The sequence below is a fragment of the Rhynchophorus ferrugineus genome, unplaced genomic scaffold (genome assembly GCF_030347505.1).
Source record: "Rhynchophorus ferrugineus isolate W39M unplaced genomic scaffold, kcgeb_rfMv2 rfM10, whole genome shotgun sequence".
Taxonomy (NCBI): Eukaryota; Metazoa; Arthropoda; class Insecta; order Coleoptera; family Curculionidae; genus Rhynchophorus; species Rhynchophorus ferrugineus.
Genome location: NW_027472589.1, coordinates 16,558,846 through 16,581,107, shown reverse-complemented (window position 1 = coordinate 16,581,107; position 22,262 = coordinate 16,558,846). Strand labels below are relative to the sequence as shown.

General features: G+C 34.2%; 1 protein-coding gene across 7 annotated transcripts in view; it reads right to left on the bottom strand.

Annotated features, from left to right (window-relative positions):
* LOC143203428 (uncharacterized) overlaps window positions 1–17,737 on the bottom strand; it is a 242,113-nt gene extending 224,376 nt beyond the window's left edge. For 5 of the 7 annotated variants that reach the window (XM_076415549.1, XM_076415553.1, XM_076415552.1 and 2 more), the window contains exons 1-2: window positions 17,414–17,737; window positions 11,714–11,846 (exon numbers count right to left, since the gene is read on the bottom strand). In XM_076415549.1, coding sequence (XP_076271664.1) covers window positions 11,714–11,846; window positions 17,414–17,432 — 152 coding nt within the window. In that variant the 5' untranslated portion in view covers window positions 17,433–17,737. Of the gene's footprint in view, window positions 1–497; window positions 639–11,713; window positions 11,847–17,413 lie in introns of those variants that run through there. The other 2 variants (XM_076415550.1, XM_076415551.1) reach the window with 2 other exon arrangements.
* Between the last annotated feature and the right edge of the window lie 4,525 nt (window positions 17,738–22,262).

The following is a 22,262-nucleotide window of genomic DNA, read 5'->3' as shown; positions in this document are numbered from 1 at the left end:
TAACACTGTTTTTTAGAATGGTAAAGAACAAAAGATTTTTTATGTTTATGTTAAAAAGTATGAAATCAGTGAGCAATATGACACAGTTTCAGCAAGTACGATATGCCGAAAAGGACTGCCGAGTAGGGTACTGTTACAAATCAAAAATATATTTAAATTAAATTGCCAGCACTCTGAAAATAATATTACGGGATAGTGTGTAAACACATTCATATTGTCTTTTTTATAAGAGAAGCAGCCCTACCACAACAATAACACCAAAATTGTGAGTGGAATTAGTGAAGATTACTGGTGCTGGTTTTTTTTGGTACTCAAATAATGTTCAGTCTATTTAGTCCGAAATATTTCAAATTAATTCATCATTAACAAGAATATTCATTCGGTGCAAACATGTTGGAAAATATTACATAAGCGTTGGGCAAAAAATCAGAAAACTACGCCACTGAGATAGAGACACATATTTTTTTTCTGTTCGGAATACTATTTTTAAAAATTACCAGCAAGTATTTATATAAAGATCAAAAATAACGAGTCAACATATAGTGAGAATGTTCAATGTGATTTTTTTTTGTAGGCGTTCGACGAAATATCACGGTATCAACGGGACCCCGCCGAAACGTGAATAATGCACCGCGGTGCGATCAGTTTCGTAACACCGCGTATATCATGCGAATGCGAAGCGGGGCGCCTTTTGCGCCAACGATTGCCGACGACACTCTTCGCGAGATGGACACTCCACTCCCCCGACTCCTGCCGAACGCGTACCCCGGGAAAAAGGTGCGTGGGCCTCGGCCACGTCCTGCTTGTTGCTCACCGACGACTGAGACGAAAAAACCGACAGGCGGCGTGAGGCGTCCCGACGTTCCGGTCGCGAACCAACGGACCTACGACTCTCGGCCGTTATAGGTCAAAACGGGGACAATATATTGTTATATAGTACTATAGTTATATTAGCGCTGCGAATTAATTTTGATGTTTTTATAACAGATAACGTAACACCTTATTCTATTCGGTTAAATCATAAAAATATTAAAATAATCACATGAATCCAGATTTTTGGTGATATTTTCAATAGCCGTAATTTGAAATATCAAATTAGAAAATATGTCATCTTTTATTTGCACCAGGAAAAAAAACAACGACACTAATTATGTAATTCGACACTAAAGACACTACTAACCTAATGATCAAAAAATAGATATGCAGGTTTTATTAAAACTGTATATATGAAAGTATTTAAAATAGCGACAGCGGTTTTGCGAATTTTTTAAATGCTCTTGATTGTTCGCCAATTCCAATTATATTATTTTATATTCTTGGTCGCGCTGGTAGCGATTTAAAAGTGCTTCAAAACATTTTTTCACATGTTTTGTTATTTTCAGCCGTGTTTTTGTCACATTAAATTTATCAAATGATTTCAGTTTAATCTAAAACAAACTAAGATAGCAGGTTTTTCGGTAAAATTATACACACAAACTGTTCTATATTAAGTTTTAAGTAAAAATAAAAACTTAATAAATAAATACTATTTAAAATAAAACTCTTATAATACAATAATTTGATAAAGGTAATATAAAACAAAAATATTTTATTACAGTATTTAGTACAAGTTTCAAAGAAAGTTCTATTAATTGTCACGACATGGTTCCGATTGCAAAATAGTTAAAACAGCTGAAAAAGAGGCATAATCTATCATGTACAAATAACATTGTATAAAACTAGTACTATGCCGATGCAGATGATAAAACATGAACTTGAAACTTCGAGCATTCTTCATGATATAGTTCGTATTGCAAAACAATATGGATTGAAAATAATTAAAGGAAAGACCAAAGTATTGACAACTGATCACTAGCTCTTCTAAATCTCAATTATATTCAGTTAGAATAAATGCAGGAGCAGATGCAGTTCAGGCACGAAAAATCAGTAATATAATTGCTGTGCACTCAGATAACGTTTTGATTCCGGGGTAAAGTGATGGATCAATGTTTCATCCATTGTCACATATCGACGCAAAAATTCCGGTTTGTTACGTTTAAATATGGCCAAACCCTGCTCAGAATTATCAACACGTTCTTGTTTTTGGTAAACAGTGAGCAAATGCGGCACTCACTTTGAACAGAGCCTACTCATAGTCAAATGCTCATGTAATATGAAACCAACACATTCTTATCTTCAACTTCGTTCATATCTTTACGATGTTAGCAAACTCACGCAACTTCAGAATTTTCGATCATTCAAAACTTTCCGGACTTTTCAGCCCATGTGTTATATCCAGAAGGACCCTTCGACACTATCTTAGTCTCTAGTGTAATAATGTTTATATATTAACACTGCTGTTAAATGCATCTCACTACACACACTACATAAAATCCAATAGTTTGATTCGTTTGAGTCTATGACCTATTCTGCTGTTATCCAAGAGTTGTATTACTTACGACATTGAGATGGTAGTGAGATAAACTTACTAGATAGTTGTACTTAGTAAACAGTTGTAAAATGTTTGCCACGTGCTTTTAAGTAAAAAAAATCAAGTCAAATGCTTAAGAGCGAACTATACTTAATGGATGAAATCTAGTATTTAAACATTACTAAAACTGAATTAATGCGTGTCGTGGAAATAGTTTGGTCGTTGGTCAATGGTGAGTAATGTAAATATTAAACCTAATACATTCTGGCGAATATTCTATTAATATTCAGTAATGAAACCCCGGGAAAAAATTGGGACAATATACTGGGTGTTCTATTTTAATTAGCGTTATTTTATAGAATTATTAGTACGACTTATACTATAGCTATATTGGGGCTGCGAATTAATTTTGATGGTTTTATAACAGATAACGTAACATCTTATTTTATCTGGTTAAATCATTAAAGTATTGAAATAATTAAATGAATCCACATTTTTGTACGCCGATTTAGTTCACAAATCTGTAGGTACAAGATCTTAACAAATTTTAATTTCCCACTGTTCTAAACGAATTGTGATCTAAATATTAGGTGCTTTCATGCACTATTATCATTTTTTTTTACTTTAAAAAGACATTTTCTCATAGTTCTACCAACATGGCCATGATGTTGAAAAGCGACAGCCTATCTACAACTTTTACAACGTGTGACCGAGTGCTCTCATGCAAAAGGATTATTTTACGTCTCTATTTCTAATCTTTTTTGAAATAATACGCCGTTCATTTTATCGAATTGATGTCTGTAGGCATCTGAAGTAACAGTTTCATTCCGTTTTGCACTACACATTGCTGATCCAGACCTGGCCTTGAAGCAGTTTCGGATCGACATCTGTGAAAAAGTTTTTCCTGATTTTAGAAAATAAATACCGCACATCACTAATTGAACAGTATATTTGTGACTTATTGTTACTATCAATATCTGATTTGACGCCTAACATGAATAATATATTACGACAGAAGCAATGTAAGTAATCACATTTATTGTATTAATTACGACTCTTAGTTTTTATTTAGATTTTGATTTAAGACACAAATATAATTCCTTATTTGGCATAAGATGCGCTTTGTTTCATTATTTTAATAAACAAAAATTATAGTTTCAGTATTGGTTTTCTTTTAATGTAAAAGTCTTAAAAATATCTGAAATAATAACCGTCAATGGGCGTTAAAACATTTCTGAATATTTCCTTTGGGCCGACTAATAAAAAAAAGTTAATCAGTCTTTTCCACAACTAACAGATAGCTTTTACGCTCAAAATTGTCACAACAGATTCACTTTTCATCACCAGTCACAATATATCACAGAAAAATCTTCTTTTCTTGTCTCGTAAGCAATGCTGTATGGAATAATGTCAATTGGAAAGTCCCCGGCCTGACACATAGATGGCGCTACTAGAACTAAATCTGCAGAAATCTGTAGGTATGCTGTCGATGCGATTGTTTCTCCGAACACTCACTACTATTTTATAGAAGGAATTTGCACGAGAACTAAAAACACTGGTTGAAGAAATACTTGTTTATTTCGATTTAAATTGATACGTGTGGTCAATGGGAGAATGGACATGATATTCGATTAGGTAACGGCGTCGTGGTGATCCTTTATAGTCGGCTGGCTGGGATGCGCACGTGACTACCTTGCAAAAGGAAGGACCATCAACAGCGACTATTACATAGAGTTATTGGACCGTTTGAAGGACTAAATCGCCGAAAAACGGTCGCATTTTAAGAAAAAGAAAATGCTGCTTCATCAAGACATTGCACCGTGTCACAAATCAGTGAAAACGATGGCAAAAATCCATGAATTGAGCTTCCAATTGCTTCCTCATTCGCCGTGTTCTCCATATCTGGCCCCCAGCGACTATTTCCTGTTCTCAGATCTCAAAAGAATGCTCGCTGGGAAGAAATTTTCGTCGAATAAAAAGGTAATCGACGAAACTGAAACCTATTATGAAGCAAAGGACAAATCGTACTATAAAAATCGTATCGAAAAGAATTGGAGGGTTGCTATAATCAGCGTATCACCCTTGAAGGGAATTATGTTGAATAAAAAAAACTGTAGTAGGCAGGGTACTTTTCAATTGACATGTTACAAATGTTTGAATAAGTTGACCGAATTTTTTTTAATTTATTTATTTCATTGTTACTAATCGTTGTCGACTAACCTACAATTTGTCTTTATGATATTGACTCATCGACCCTATCTTAGTCTCTAATGTAATAATATTTATGTGTTCGCAAAGCTGTTTTTCTATTAAATGCACCTCACTACACTAAACTACACAAGACACTATAGTTTGATTATTTTGAGTCAATGTCCCGTTCTGATGTTATCCAAGATCTGTATTACTTATGACATTGAGATGGGAGTGAGATAAACTTACTAGATAGTTGTAAAATATTTGCTATGTGCTTTCAAATAAAAAAATCAAGTTAAGTATTCGAGTGCGAACTATATTTAATGGATGAAATCTAGTACTAAAACTGAATTATTGCGTGACATGAAAATAGTTTGGTCAATGGTCAATGGCGGGTAATGTAAATATTAAACCTAAGACAATTTGGCGAATATTCTATTAACATTCAGCAATGAAACATGGTTATATCCTAATGAAACAATTTAATGTAGCGCCAGTGTTTTTGCAAGTTTTAATGTTTTTGATTATGCGCCAATTCGGATCATTTTAATTTGTATTTTTGGCCACGACGGCATTCAAAAGATAATTAAAATTAAACAAACAAGTTTTTCTCAATTTTTATTACGACTTCAAGGAAACAGCGCAATTAATTTTTTTTTGAATGAAGATCTGATCCGATGATGCCATCAAGTAATAATACGTCAAACTTGCCAAACATTTAATGTCATGTGGACGCTGTAAGTCAGTAAATTACTGACCTGAGACACAGATAAATAGAATAGGCTAGATATAAACTACTGACCACTATATATATATATATATATATAATATACATAAAAATAAAATATAACATACTTCCCAACAAACACGTCGCTGTTTGTACCGTAACAATTCAAAATAAAAAAGTGTATAAAATTTCAATGTTTTTGATTCAACGTGAATATACCTCCACTGGTAAGCTTTGAAATTGTGGGAAGATCCATATGACAGACGGGAATACTTGAAAACATCGACTTTATAGCCGATTGACAATTAATACAGTACAGATTAAAAGTTAGAAACAGAAACCTACTGGAGTTGTGTGGTAGTTGATTTGAAAGTTAGCACACGATGAGTATCTCGAACGATGCAGCAATTTCTCACTCAAGAGCCAGAACAGGTTTAGTAACTCCGCCAATTATTGATATTCGATAAAACTTTTCTGATAACGACCCAATAATGGACGAATTGTCAATAGTAATAAAATCATAATATGGTAAGACTGTGGGAGTCGACCAAGTTAAGCCACAAGTGATCAGGGTCAGTGGAGAAACGCCGATTTGGTTATCGCAGAAAGTATAGTCAGTAAGGTAAAAGGTAATTAATTGTTTCATTGTTGAAAAATGAGTTGGTAAAAATGGTAAAAATAAAAAGGAATAAGTATATTATCAACTGTCGGAGAAATATTTATGGAAATTATATAAATTTAAGCTAAATCGCCGTTGAATAGATAAGATTTTTGGCACTCCACGATTTTATCGAAAAACGTATTAGATGTTGAAAACGTGTGACTGTCGTTTTTGTTAATATTTAATATGCTTTTAGTTGTAACAGTCGCCTTTCCTTTGCAAAGCTTTGAAAGCTGAACATATTTATCTAAAAATAATTAACCTACTTCAGGAATCATATGATGGTTCGATCAATGCAGAATTTCAACTAAAACATAACGCAAATGTTTGGAAGATTGTTGAAATTATTATGATCCCAAATCGTAGAAAATTACCAAATGAGATAGAGGCCTATAGACCTATTTCACTGTTACCAATAATACGTAAGGTATTTGAAAAACCTGAATTGAAAATAATAAAACCGATTATAGAGAGAAAATAACTAATATATACCAGTTTCGGTTAATTATTCATCAAAACACTCAACAAATGAGCAGGTTCATAGAGTAACAGATGTAAATGAAAAAGTCTAGAAGGTAAAAAGATTGTTCAGCTATATTCTTGTAACACAAGCCTTCGACAAGGTATGACATGACGGTCTTATTTATAAAATACAGAAAATGTCACTGAAGCAACACCAGCTAGAATATTTTGAGTCAAACAAAAGGAACCAGGCAAGTGACAATATAAATAATCGGACTCACTTTCGGCAAATAAAAATTAACGAAAGTAAATCTGTGTATATACAGTTCACGTACAATCAGATAGTAATTCATATAACATATAACATTCATGTAACATTCCATATAGCAACAACGACTATCTCCGGATGAATTTTGACGCGAAACTTCGCTAGAAGAACATGTAAAAAATACAAGGAAGAAAATGGTGTCCAAATATAGGAAAATGTGTTGGTTAATTGGAACAAAATCACAATTATCCGTACATAATAAATTGATATTATACAAGCAGGTATTACAAGCGAAAAACAATATATATACAATCCAAGTTTTTCAAAACAAAGTCCTGAGAAATATTGTAAGGATAACCAGATACCACAGGACTCATTACTGGCACCAACACATTCAGATAACGAATGTCACTCAGGAAATCACGAGAGCTGCAAGGATATATGACAGACAGACTTCATTCTCATATCAATACCGAAGTAACACAACTTTTGAATAATACTAGAACAGGACACAGAGTCAAAAGAATCAAACCATTTGATCTTGTGCAGTGTATTATTTGTCAATCGACTGCTAAATTATTTGTCAAATTCAATTGTAATCAGAGCCTGTATTTGGCAAGGAGATGTCTCCCTGCTACTTTTTAACATAACAGTGAAAGTAATTGTGTGAAAAATTTTTAAAAACTGATATGGCGTTTAATGCAATGCTACAAACTTCTTGACTCATCTCAAGTCTGCTGATAACATCCCGATAGTTGCTTATAGAGATATTGAGGTTCCTAGAACATGACGTAAGAATGAAGAATATACTAAAATACTGACAGCTGGCGGATCACCTGCAATTGTAAATCTCAAACGGATCTAGTTCAAGCAAGTGCAGGAGCTCAAGTATTTGGATCAGTAATACAGAAAAAAAATGGCATCAACTGCTAAAGAATCATTCTAAGAGGAAGTCTGTGAGGAACCATCGGCTGAGGATCGAAGGTGATGCTAATCTATATTACTTTGAAATGAAAGCTATATGAAAGTTAACAAAGAGGTTGTATCTGAGGACAGATCATGTACAACCAATCTTCACTAATAGTAATATTGATAAAAATGGTGATAACTTGGTTTCTGAAAAACTTTTTTGCTCTAGTAGAGGCTGAATGTTAAATAAAAGATATAGGACAAAGGCTTTTTTTATAAATTTAATGGTTCCTTAAATAAAAATCTATAGAATCTACGATCAATTGCATAAGAACGAAAATATAACAAATCGTACTTGACACCTTTAACTCCACGATAAATTCTCGCCCGACTTTTCTCTCGATTTTTCGATTTTTTAATGGCGATTTTGGCCGTCACTCTGTGTTTTCCTTTCTAATTTCGTTTCGCTTGTTTTGCTTTATTTTTAAAGGATGTTTAGAGTTGCGGGCCCCCGTCCGTCCGCTGGCAGAGTGACAACAATTTCGCGCTCGCACATTCATTGATGTGAGTCGGATCGCGAATTAGGCGAATTATCTAGAATTATGATGGATTCTTATGGTCGCAAGATAATTTATTGCATCGTTTTGCATCGAAGTTCATCCGGTCGAATGTTTGATAGCGATTGCGAGTGAATTAAAGGTTAAATTGAAAAAGACCGTAACGCTGATCTAATGCAAATTTTTAGACGTGAACTTGGCCAAGTTTGCTGACGTCTCCCCGTTTTTTCTAGGTATCCAACCGCTTCAAAATAATGGGTCAAGATTACCGAAAAATAAAGCGTCTAATTAACAATATACGAGTTGCACGCGCTCGTAGTATCAGTTGGCGAAATTGGTTTACAAATAGGTCATACAGGTGACCTGTAACAGGTCAATTAAAAGCCCAGGCCTGACACATAGATGGCGCTACTATAATTAAAGCCATAACGAAATTTCGCTTGTTTTAATAGGTGGGTTATGCTGCTGGGGTCTCTTAAGCTTTCTTGTTGCTTTCCACAACAAATAGTCTGTAGCTGTCGGATCATTAGTTTGTAAATTAAAAAATTTTGAGCGAAGCAACTTTTGTTACTGTGAAAAAAAATGGATAAAAAGTAATTTCGCGTGTAGATAAAATATTGCTTTTTGAAGGGAAAAAATGCAGTTGAAGCAAATATTTGGCTTGATGCCGAGTTTGCGGACACTGCCCCAGTGGACGCCCAAAAGAGGTTATTACCGACGAAAATATTTAAAAATTATTTTGAATGACCGTAAATTGAAATCGAACAAAATAGCAGATAATCTAAAGATATCAACTGAACGTGTACATCATATCATTCACGAATATTTGAATATGAGAAAGCTTTGTACAAAGCCACGCGGGCTCACTTTTGACCAAAAACAACGACGAGTAGATGATTCGGAGCAGTATTTGAAGATGATCAAACATACTAAACCCGAGTTTTTGCATCGATATGTTATAATGGATGAAACATGGATGATCATTTCGCTCGAATCGACAGATATCCGAGTGGATTGCACACGATGAACTCGCTCCAAAGCGTGGGAAAACGCAATAGTCGGCTGGGAAGTTTATGGTGTTTATATTTTGGGATGCGCATGGAATAATTTTTGACGAAGTCGCCGAAAAACGGCCGCATTTGAACAAAAATAAAATGCTGCTTCACCAAGACAATGCACCGTGTCACAAGTCAATAAAAACGATGACAAAAATCCGTATTACCGTATTTTACAATAATTATCCCAAAAATTATATACTATAAGCTGTAGAACAGCTCGTGTAAACGAGAAGTAACCACCAGGAAGGAAGACCTAATATATATATATAAGGTTCTCCTAAGAACCAAACGTGGATGTGTATGGATAGTTTCCGTCAAGAGCTTAATTTTAATTTGTATTGTAATGTTTATATATTAATAAAAACATTATATTTATTATCATGCATATTATTTTATTTTAATTTTTTTCTTATTACAAAAATTTTTATTGGATGTTTATAAAAATATTCTTAAAATTACTTCAAGTATTTTACGTAAGATCACATTTGTACTAACAAAGTTATCAAAATCTCATCTTAATTTAAAAAGTAAATTTTAGTCCAATATATGATCAAACAGATCAATTGAAAAGTCCCCGGCCTGATACATACAACCCTCAAAAGATGCGTGTATAAATTTGACAGATGTCGGATCATTAGTTTGTGAATTATAGTATTTTGAGTGAAACAACTTTTGTTACTTTAAAAAAAATGGATAAAAAGGAATTTCGCGTGTTGATAAAATATTGAAGCGAACAAATACAGTTGAAGCAAAAACTTGGCTTAATGTCGAATTTCCGGACTCCAGGAAAATCAACCATCAAGGATTGGTATGTTTATTTGGTAAAGTTTATACGTGGTGAAATGAGCACCAAAGATGGTGAACGCATATCATTCTCGAATATCTAGGTGTGAGAAAGCTCTGTGCAAAGTGAGTGCCGCGCGAGCTCACTTTCGACCAAAAACATTGACGAGTTGATGATTCGGAGCAGTGTTTGAAGATAATCGAGCGTAATAAACCGAAGTTTTTGCGTCGACATGTGACAATGGATGAAACAAGGCTCCATCATTTCACTCCGAAGTCCAATCGACAGTCATCCGAGTGGACTGCACACGATAAACCCATTCCAAAGCGTGGAAAAACGCAACAGTCGGCTGGCGAGGTTTTGGCGTCTGTATTTTGGGATGCGCATGAAATAATTTTCATTGACTACATTGAAAAAGGAAGAACTAGCAACAACGGACATAGCGTTTACATAGCGTTATTGGGCCGTTTGAAGGACGAAATCGCCGAAAAACAGCCGCATTTGAAGAAAAAGAATGCCCTGCTTCACCAAGACAATGTACCGTGTCACCGTATCTCATCCACCGTATTCTCCAGATCTGGCCCCTAGCGACTATTTCCTGTTCTCAAATCTCAAAATAATGCTCGCTGGGAAGAAATTTTCGTCGAATGACGAGGTGATCGCCGAAACTGATGCCTATTTTGAAGAAAACGACAAATCGTAGTACAAAAATGGAATCGAAAAGCTGGAGGGTCACTATAATTAGTGTATCATCCTTGAAGTGAATTATGTTGAAAAAAACTAATTTTGCCAAAAAAATGTGTTTTATTGTAGTAGACTGGGGACTTTTCAATTGATCTGTTATATACATTAAATTCTTAAAATATACATATAATGTGCACATGTCATGCGTCCCTATGAGTAGATTCTTTGCCCTAACTCTACTGTGTTGGGAATATTATGTCTTACGTATCACTTTCACTTATTCATTAAAAATAAATAATGAATAACAATATCTTAAATCAGTCTAGAAAAGTTTTCAATTTGCCAATTTAACAAAAAAATGCAAATTGTTGTCTAAGGAAGATGCGATTATGGCGTATTTTATTCATATAAACGTATATAAATGAAAGGAAGTAGATATAGGTCTCTACAGACCTTTTCAAAACAATTTGCGTTATTATTTATCTAAAAAGTTAAGTATTAAACATATTACATATATATTGTCATCAGTGTTATGATAATACATCATTTAGATAGTATTATATTTAATATCATAAAAAATCCAAAAAATACTAAGAAAGATTTAGTATATTCACATCTAAACTTAAATATTTTTGCATATTTGTTGTAATTGTTAAAATAAAATTCTCGTTTGGCAATACACAGCAAAAACTGGACTTTATTTTATGAATATCTATTGAGTTAAATACCTTGATTTGTTTAAATCTCCCAACATAAATACAGAAATCCTACGTTCTGTATAATTTACATTTGAATATGAATATATATAAAATGTCGCACGTATACTAAAAGGAACACACACAATTTTTAAAAAAATTCAACAATAAACTTCGATGGAACGACAAAACTTGTTCAAGAACCTATTATTCAAGTGTTCACTTTTAAAATGTTTATCACAATGTCAACTTTTTGTTCTATAATTTCTTTGATGGCGAGCCAAAAAGTCGTTTACAACACTTACCATGATATGTCGGTGTTCCTGCCCAGCTCGTAAAGCTCGGCCTTGAGGACGGCATTCGTGTGTTCGGGGAAGCTGACGCACTGCGAACCGTAATCGCGAAAACGAGGTGGTAAAAGGTCAGTGTTGAGTTCTCCTATAACAGAAAAAAAAACACCCCCGTCAACATAGAACAACGAAGAAAGAACGAGAAAAACGCTAAATACATTCTGGCAAGGGTTCAATGCGCACCTGATATGTAAACAGAGCAAAAATCAGGTGTATGAGTAACATGTATATAAAAAGATACTCAAATTTTTCCACATTTTTCACTGCCACGATAGAATAAAAATTAACATTTAAATTCGTTTATGATAACTGAATTCAATCCCTGGTTAGTGAAATAGTTACGATAGTGTTAATCGCTTAATTAGTACATTCACGTACATATAATAGGTAGGGCAAAAGTACCGTTACCATTTTGATTGCGCGCCATCTTGGTTATGTGACCTTTAGCTCAGTTTTGCTGTATCATTGTGTTTTGTAGACCTCCATATTTTAGTATAGATAATACTCCACAAGAACATGCAGAAATAGTGACAATATTTATTGAAAATAATCGTTCTAGGTGGCAATAAACTCAACAGAAATTACGTCAAAAATATCCTAATCGTCCAATGCCTCACAAAACCACAATTTATCGTTTATATGCGAATTTTCGACAGTGCGGTATGACAGCAGACAGTCCTCGTTCTGGAAGACAACGGACGACTCATAACGCTGAAAATGTGGCTCTGGTGCGCGATAGTGTTGCAGAGCTTCTAGAAACATCAATTCGGGGACGTGGTTCCCAATTACACATTTCTGCACGCAGTTTAAGGCGAATTTTGAAAACTGATTTGAAGATGTTCCCGTACAAAATTCAATTAGTCCAAATTTTGCTACCGAGAGATCCTGATCAACGAGTTGAGTACAGTAATGCAATCCTAAGGCTGTCTGTGAAATTGAAGATTTATCGTCTAAATTGATAATGAGCGATGAAACCCATGTTCGTCTGAGTGGCCGCGTCAGGAAACAGAACAGTCGGTTTTGGGGAACACAGAATCCTCAATTAATTCATGTAACATCGTTGTATCCACTAAAACAACTGTATGGTGTGGTATTCATGCCGGAAAGAGAAAGATGTGTTGCAGTTACTGTTAGTGCTGAACGGTACCAAGACATGATTCGAAATTTTCTTGTGCATGAAATGGAAGAGCAAAGACTAGAGGACATGTGGTTTCAGCAAGATGGGACCATAGCACATATAGCTCGTTTAACAATTCGATTAGTGCCATCCAGATCTCAGGATTTAACAGCACCAAACTCAAAAAAATTATCAAAATCAAAATCAGTTATCAGAATTAAAAGTTTATGTGAATAAGCCCCAAACTTTTCAACATCTTAAAGACAACATTCGTCACTTTGAATAAATTCAGCATTAGACATTGCAGGATGTCTTGAAAAATGTATTAAAAAGAGCTAAAAGTTGCATAGCGAATCGCGGTCACCATTTAGCCGACATAACTTTTCAATCATAGAGAAAAAAAATCTAAAGACCAAATAAACTTTTTATGAAAACCAAATTTACTTATCTTTTCTTTGAGTAAAGTTATAGGCAATCAAAATGGAAGCGGGATTTTTGTCACACGTTGTAGATACTCGAATGCATTTTAATCGGCAATAGCTGTTGGTAAAAATGTTATAAACTCTGAAAAAAATTTAAAAACTCTTAAACAACCTAACTTGACAGTTAAGCACGACGATTTTTATATTTCTGTGCCTAAATTAATATTTTTCCACTAAGTATATAGACCCTAACGATTGAACACCGAAAATTGCATTTTCGACATTCACTATTTTGTTATTTGATTTGAACAAAACTTATATATATATATATATAGAAGCTTATGGCAATGCTACTCCGTCAAATACCAACTAGTGATTTTGGTTTAAACAATATGAAATTCGTCATTTTGATGTCAATGAGGTTTTGCTTGGAGGACAGAAAAAGTACGAAGACAATGAGATTCAGAACTTATTGGCGAAAACCCAGCTCAAACTCAAAAAGTTCTTTAACTTTCAGACAGTTTAGAAGTTGATGAATAAACTATTTCTAGGCGTTTACGTGGGATAGGAAATATTTAAAATGGGGGAATTTAGCTACCACACGAATTTACTGAAAATGTTATTTAGAATTGTTTAACGTCGCTATTTCCTTGCCCGTCGCCCAAAAAATAATTTTTTGTTGCCTATTGTGACAGGTAATTAAAAGTGGAACTACAACAACAAAAATAATGGGTTAGTCTCCAAGAAAGACAAGATCCACATCGACGCAGAGGCGAAAAAAATATTTTTTTAATTTTTTTATAATTTTTTGTTGCCTATTGTGACAGGTAATTAAAAGTGGAACTACAACAACAAAAATAATGGGTTAGTCTCCAAGAAAGACAAGATCCACATCGACGCAAAGGCGAAAAAATTCAGATTATAGCCAGCTATTGCTGTGTAATACGATGATACCAGCAAGCTGTAATGTATTACGAGCTATTAAACCCGAATGGTATTTTTATGGCAGTTGTCTACTGGCTCCAGTTGAATAGAGTGAACGACGTATTGTTGTAAAAAAAAACTAGCAATAGAGACAACTCAAACGCTTCTGCATACCTAATATAATTAAGTTGATTAAATATTGTGTAAATTAATTAAGGTGATTCACTCATACTATATATACCGATAAAAAAAATTTCGCCGATCCAAATATCAGCAGAGACATTTTTTTTATGTTATGTATCGTTTATTTTAATTTGATTCAATTGCCTTGAATAACACACCTATTCATATAGCATCGGTTTCTATCGAATTCTCCATAAAAAATTCAATTTATATCATCCCACAACTCCATTCGTATAACTGATGATCTAACATGAAGATCGTTGATGGTTCCATGGGATATAAGTAAAAGAAAGATATAGAACATACACAGACCACATATAGAAGGAGAGGGGCATAATTAAATAATTTTTTAAAACGACTCTGCATGCTGCAAAACCTACGGTATTTACCTTTTATTATCCCTATTGCTTAATACTGCAAATTAAGGCTAAATACGAATTTATAAAGATATAAGAAAATGTCTCTCGACTTCAAAATATGAGATTCAAATCCTTCTAGAGAAATTAGAAGAAGCTGTAAGATATATTTTACGACTTTTTGAATAAAGCATTAATTTTCAAAAAAATAATACAGCGAAAATTTGTGTTCCATGAAATCATGCATTCTATTTAAGTTTCGAAAATCTGATACTAAAAATTATATAAATCTTCTATGAAAGCTGGTACTTTCCAAATATCTTATCAAAGACATGTTTATGTATTAAATGTATTAATTATGTAAACATGCATTATTCCAAATAAGCAACTCTAGTTGATTAATATAATTACTTAATTACGTGGATTATTCATTAAATTAATTATTAATCATTCCTGTGATATATTTGATCATGTTTTTTTATTCATTTATCGAATATTGATTTTAACTCTGAATATTGGTACTTTCTAAATATCTTATGGATTTCTTGTTACAGGATAAACAGAGAACATTGCAACCGAATAATTAACACAACGTTCACTCAACTGCATCATTATTATCAAAAGTCCAAAAGCATTAATTATTGATTATTGCGAACAAGCAACTCTAACTAATTAATCAAGTTACTTAATTACGTGGGCTATTCACTAATTAATTATTAAAAGGCGTCCTGTGATAAATTTCATCATGTTTTTTATTCACGTATCAAATGTTTATGTTTACTCTGAATGTTGATACTTTCTAAATATCTTATGAATTTCTTGTTAAAGGACAAAGAGAGAAATTTGCAACCGAATAATTAACACAACGTTCACTCAACTGCATCGTTATTATCAAAAGCCCAAAAGCATTAATTATTGATTATTGCGAACAAGCAACTTTAACTAATTAATCAAGTTACTTAATTACGTGGGTTATTCACTAATTCATTATTAACAGGCGTCCTGTGATAAATTTCAGCATGTTTTTTATTCACGTATCGAATGTTTATTATTACTCTGAATGTTGATACTTTCTAAATATCTTATGAATTTCTTGTTACAGGATAAACAGAGAACATTGCAACCGAATAATTAACACAACGTTCACTCAACTGCATCATTATTATCAAAAGTCCAAAAGCATTAATTATTGATTATTGCGAACAAGCAACTCTAACTAATTAATCAAGTTACTTAATTACGTGGGCTATTCACTAATTAATTATTAAAGGCGTCCTGTGATAAATTTCATCATGTTTTTTATTCACGTATCGAATGTTTATGTTTACTCTGAATGTTGATACTTTCTAAATATCTTATGAATTTCTTGTTAAAGGACAAAGAGAGAAATTTGCAACCGAATAATTAACACAACGTTCACTCAACTGCATCGTTATTATCAAAACCCCAAAAGCATTAATTATTGATTATTGCGAACGAGCAACTTTAACTAATTAATCAAGTTACTTAATTACGCGGGCTATTCATTAATTAATTATTAAAAGGCGTCCTGTCATAAATATCATCATGTCTTTTATTCACATATCGAATGTTTATGTTTACTCTGAATGTTGATACTTTCTAAATATCTTATGAATTTCTTGTTACAGGACAAAGTGAGAACTTTGCAACCGAATAATTAACACAACGTTCCCTCAACTGCATCATTATTATCAAAACTCTAAAAGCATTAATTAATGATTATTGCGAACAAGCAACTCTAACTAATTAATCAAGTTACTTAACTACGTGGGCTATTCAATAATTAATTATTTAAAGGTGTTCTGTGATATATTTGATCAAGTTTTTTATTCATGTATCGAATGTTTATGTTTACTCTGAATGTTGATACTTTCTAAATATCTTATGAATTTCTTGTTAAAGGACAAAGTGAGAACTTTGCAACCGAATAATTAATACAACGTTCACTCAACTGCATCATTATTATCAAAAGTCCAAAAGCATTAATTATTGATTATTGCGAACAAGCAACTCTAACTAATTAATCAAGTTACTTAATTACGTGGGCTATTCACTAATTAATTATTAAAAGGCGTCCTGTGATAAATTTCATCATGTTTTTTATTCACGTATCGAATGTTTATGTTTACTCTGAATGTTGATACTTTCTAAATATCTTATGAATTTCTTGTTACAGGACAAAGTGAGAACTTTGCAACCGAATAATTAATACAACGTTCACACAACTGCATCATTATTATCAAAAGTCCAAAAACATTAATTATTGATTATTGCGAACAAGCAACTCTAACTAATTAATCAAGTTACTTAATTACGTGGGCTATTCACTAATTAATTATTTAAAGGTGTTCTGTGATATAATTGATCAAGTTTTTTATTCACGTATCGAATGTTTGTTTTAACTCTGAATGTTGGTACTTTTAAATATCTTGTGCATTTCTTGTTATAGGGCAAACAGAGGACTTTCCAACCGAATAAATAACACAACTTTCACTCAACAGCATCGTTTTAATTAAAGCCCAAAAGCATTAATTATTGATTATTGCGAATAAGCAACTCTAATTGATTAATAAAGTTACTTAATTACTGTAATTATTCACTAAATTAATTATTAAATTGACTCATTAATTACCTCTGGTAAATTTGATCATGTTTTTTTTTAAGTCGAACGAAAAATCAGAAAGGTAATCACAACGGTCCGTCGACGTTTCGTCAACAACGTCCCATCGTCGGGATCGAGGGGGTGTCGCGAGGGGCGGTACTGTTCGTTTATTTCTTGTGCTGTTGCGTGTTGTCTTTTCGGGTAAGTAATAAAAAAGGGCGAAATCGCGGAAGTATCGGGAGCGCGTAGCGTAACAGCGAGAATAGCTTCAGGCGTCGCGGGACATGTTACTAGAGCGCCGGGACTCCGACGCGGGCGAGGCCGTCGGCTAAATGCGTCGTCGGAAAGACGTCATCGCGAGCCCGGGTCCCGTTTTTATATAAATTCGAACGCATTTTTCGGATTCTGTGACCGGCGGCGATGCATGAACATCCGCAGATCTAAATTTAAATCCGATACGGCCGCAATGGCGAACGGACCGCGAATTTTGCGACTTTCGACCTCCTCAGATATTGTCACAGATGCATAAGATGCATAGGGGAACATTTTTAAGTCCATGAGATGGTCCAGTGGTTACATTTCCAGAGGTTGTAAGTCAAGCGGGAGAAAACCCAGGCCATCTTCTTCCATAAGAGGCGCTATACACCGTGCATTAAACGTCTTAGAATCGAGAGCGCCTCAATACCATGGTCAGAACAATCCACATATCTCGGTCTTCAAAGGGCGAAAGGAAGTTTAGATAGAACCTTCAAATTCTATAGTCTCCAAAAAGGCCAAAGTAATTCCACTATGCTGTTCCAGGTCCAAACCAAATTGCGGTTGAATTCACACAGCAAACTTCACCGGTTGCAGCTGCCGTCCTACTCCAAGAAAACCAAAAACTCCGACCGAATCCAGGTTTCCACAAGGTTCTGCATGGAGTAACCAAGGTGGCAGGAAGCTAGTCCAAAAAGTAGACAGCACCACCCACCCTGCTCCAGCCAATACACCGGACCTTAACATCCCAATGGCTCGCCCTTTTCCTTGCTCGACTTTCCCCAAATGTCGCCCCTTAAGCGGCAAAATTTATCTGTTTCTTTAACTTCCAGCAGCCTTTTAAATCTTCGAAATGGCTGTTTCGAAATCTCTTATACTGATGACATGGAATGCAAAGAGCTTACGCGGAAAACAAGCAGAATTGGAAGACGTCATGACATTCTATGACGTCGACATCGTTCTCATCCAGGAAACCTTCCTGAAACCTTTATATCGTCTCTCTTTCCATCACTTTTTGTCTATAGAAACGATAGAACTCGAACGAACAACCTCCATTAAAATCGATATCCAAGAACGTCCCTTCGTGATTACATCCCTGTATAGGAAATCTTCTGCATTAAACTATACCGAATACCTATCACTCGTCGAAGGAAAATTTCCAAAAATAATAGGTAGCGATTTCAATGCCCACCACCCTACCTGGGGGTGTTCCAGAGCGAATCCCGCAGGTCACGCCATCGGAGCTCTAAATGCAGATCTGGACTACGGTCTTGCCTTGCCAGATGAATCCACCCATCACCCCAGTACGGTTTCTCAAGGCGCAGCAAGAATCCTTGATTTCTTTATTCTTCAAGCTGTAAATCGCCCTTCCGAAGTTCAAGTCCTTGACGAACTAGACTCTGATCATCGTCCGGTACTTCTCAAACTCAGAAACTGCGCCACCACTCAAGTCCCGCTCACAAAATTCAGGAAAAATACCGACTGGGTAAATTACCAATCTCTTCTCCTAAACTCCGATCCAATTATGAAAATTAACACACAAGAGGAGCTTAAGGAAGCCGTACTTAAGCTAACTCGTGATATTCAGTCTACTCACGAATCTGCCACAGTCGAAATTTCATCACAACCGCAACCGTGGAAAAACAACCTTCCCGCTTCTCTTAAACGTGAAATTCGCATCAAAACGGTTTATGCAGATTAGCTCGATTCACCCTTGGTGCTGCAGATAAAAGGGAGGCGAACAGAGCATGCAAGGGGGTAAGGGTGGCCGGCTCGACTTGGCGAGCAAAGAAATGGAACTCATTTCTCGCGGACTAAAGAGTGGATGGCCGCTCTTCCTTCTGGCGTGTCTCCAAATGCCTCGTGGGGAAGACGAACAATGTCATCCCCCCCTGAAGTCAGCGGCTACAGGAAACTTCGCAGTCACTGACCAAGAAAAAGTCGAGCTCCTTGCAGAGACCTACGAGGCTCAGATGAAATGCTTCCCACCCGCAGAAAACATTAAAGCTAAAGACAATGACACTGTCATCAACGAATCCAACTCCATCAAAAGACCAGTAACCCCAGCCTTTCTTCTCAACCATTTCGTGTCTCCAAAGTGTTTACAAACGATGATCAACAAACTTCAAACCAAAAAATCTCCAGGTTTCGACGGAATATCGATTACCCAGTTAAAAAAGCTCCCGCATAAACATATCACAACGTGGAAAATCGTAAATAATCAACAAATAGCGTCGATGCGACAAAATGTTGGAGACAAAAACCTTGGAGAAATGTTTTAATTAGTTCAATCAACGGTAGCGCTGCGGTCGCAAATTGTGATTGGCTAGTTTAAATTCCTGGCGCCGCCACTAACATGGAACGTGATTGGTCGATCAAATTGTGTGAAGTCAGCAATTTCTATGGGCGTCCATTTTTAAGTTTGTTGTTTGGTAGTTTTGGTTTTTGTTTAGATCAAGAAATCTTCGTTTTACATTACGCATATTTTCTGTCTTACATTAATTATTATGGAGTAATAATATAAAAATTGATGACAATGCGCCAGTGTAGTAAAAGATGTTGTGTACCGGGGTGAAAATCTACTACGGAAATTAGACATCGTTTCGCAAAGAATAATCTCGCTCCTTTCCAAAAATGGGTTGATCAAGTAAATAGTAGTAAGTTACCAGGATAAACCAAAATGCAAACATGTCAACGTCATAGTGTCACGGACATTTTAGTGAAAAATTTAGAATTACCCTTCCTTCACGAACAGGTATTAGGGTAAATGCATATCCAACATTGTTTTTATCAGGTACATATAAAATTATCTATCTACTACATGTCTGTTTATATATTGTTTGTTTACAGAAAATCAAAACCTACTTATGAAGATGTTAGTAGTAATAAAATTCAATTAATATACCAAGTTGTTCGTATGCTGTCAGTGTGTTATCTCTATATAAAGAAGTCTTACAAGAAGGTAATAATTAATATAACTGGATAATTAGTAGTAATAAATACTACTTTTAATTGTAAAATATCCCTAAAATATTTGTAATACTTTAACTTTTTAGAACAATCAGTGTTCAATAATTTTATAGTAGAGCTATTGTATATATAAATTTGATTGCCTTGTTAAGAAAATATTTGTTACAGTGCCATCAATTAAAAATTTATTTGCTTTTTTAGGGGATTTATTACCTTAAAGAAATCTATTTTGTCTAAATTTACAAATAACTACATTTGTTTAACAAATCTAAGCTTAAAGAATTTTGTTGGATTTATTAGAGGTCATGGAGGTAGAAACAGCATCCTTTGCCTAGTATGTTCGAGAAATCTTTAAAAGGGCACATCATCACTTCAACTTTTTCACATCATTCTCCCGGAGAAAATTGTGAAGAAGATGAACATGTTAGATAACTTATATTCTTTTTTAACGGGAGATCTAGTACCACTTGAGGTTGTTAAATCACCAGTTGAGTCTATATTTTCAGTTCCAGAGAACTTTGCTCTAAGAAAAACAAGCGTCTAATATTGTATTTTAGTCTTATTTCAGACTATTTAACAAAATTTCTTAAAAAGAGACAACATGCAATATTTGTCTACATTCTATATTAAGTAGTTCCACAGATTAAATACTCTAAAATCTAAATATCTTTTAAAAACACATAAATGTTTAGTGTTTCAACTGTCCAAACCATAATGTTTTCAAGACCAAATTTTAAAAGTTATTATGAGGTGTATTTTTTTATGATTGTATTTTTGGTTTAATGAAGTTAACGGAATATCAACAGGGAAGGATTTCAGGAAGGATTCATTTTTTTGGAAGTTTACCTTCAATATATCAAGATAAGTTAGAACTCTAATAGATCCCATAAAATTGATGGCACTAAACAAATATAGGAAGGCGTTATAGAAGAATTATAGATATATTAATTTTGCCTAGAATAGAGTTCATAACTGTTTTTTTTTTGCTTTTTGTTTTATATATATTCATATTATTTACACTTATGTATATTTGTATAGGATTTTATTTTAATAAATTAATTTTAAAAATTAAATTTGATTTTCATTTAAATACTATTGGCCAATAAATGTGACGTCACAAAGTAATCAGGCGAAATGGCAGACTAATCAAAGCAAAATATTTTCCTTACAGGTTTCTACATAACTATTTTAAACTAACTAATCAAATTCACGATGTCAATGCCGCCAATGATTGAACTAACTTTGCCCCACTACTTACCATTGGAATTGCACACCCCTGGTACGTATATCGTCAAAAATGTCAAACTTTACAATGGAAGCGTCAAATGGATTCACATGACAACAGTGTTGCTAATTCCCGAAATATAAATATGAAAGAATAGAGCAACAGAGCTACTGGAAATAACTACAAAAAAAATAAATCAACTAATGCAAACTAAACCACACGAACTTGTTTGGTTAGTTTTATTTTTATTTGGGAGATACCTACTGATGGATTAATCCTGTACTCGCCTTGCCTCTGTATTAGTGTAAATATAACACAACACAACTTTCCATCTGAAATATTTTTTTCCCGATTTCCAATAGATCTACCCATGAAAAAATTACTGTGAGGGAAGTTAAAGAAACAATAATAAGAGGATTTAACCATAAA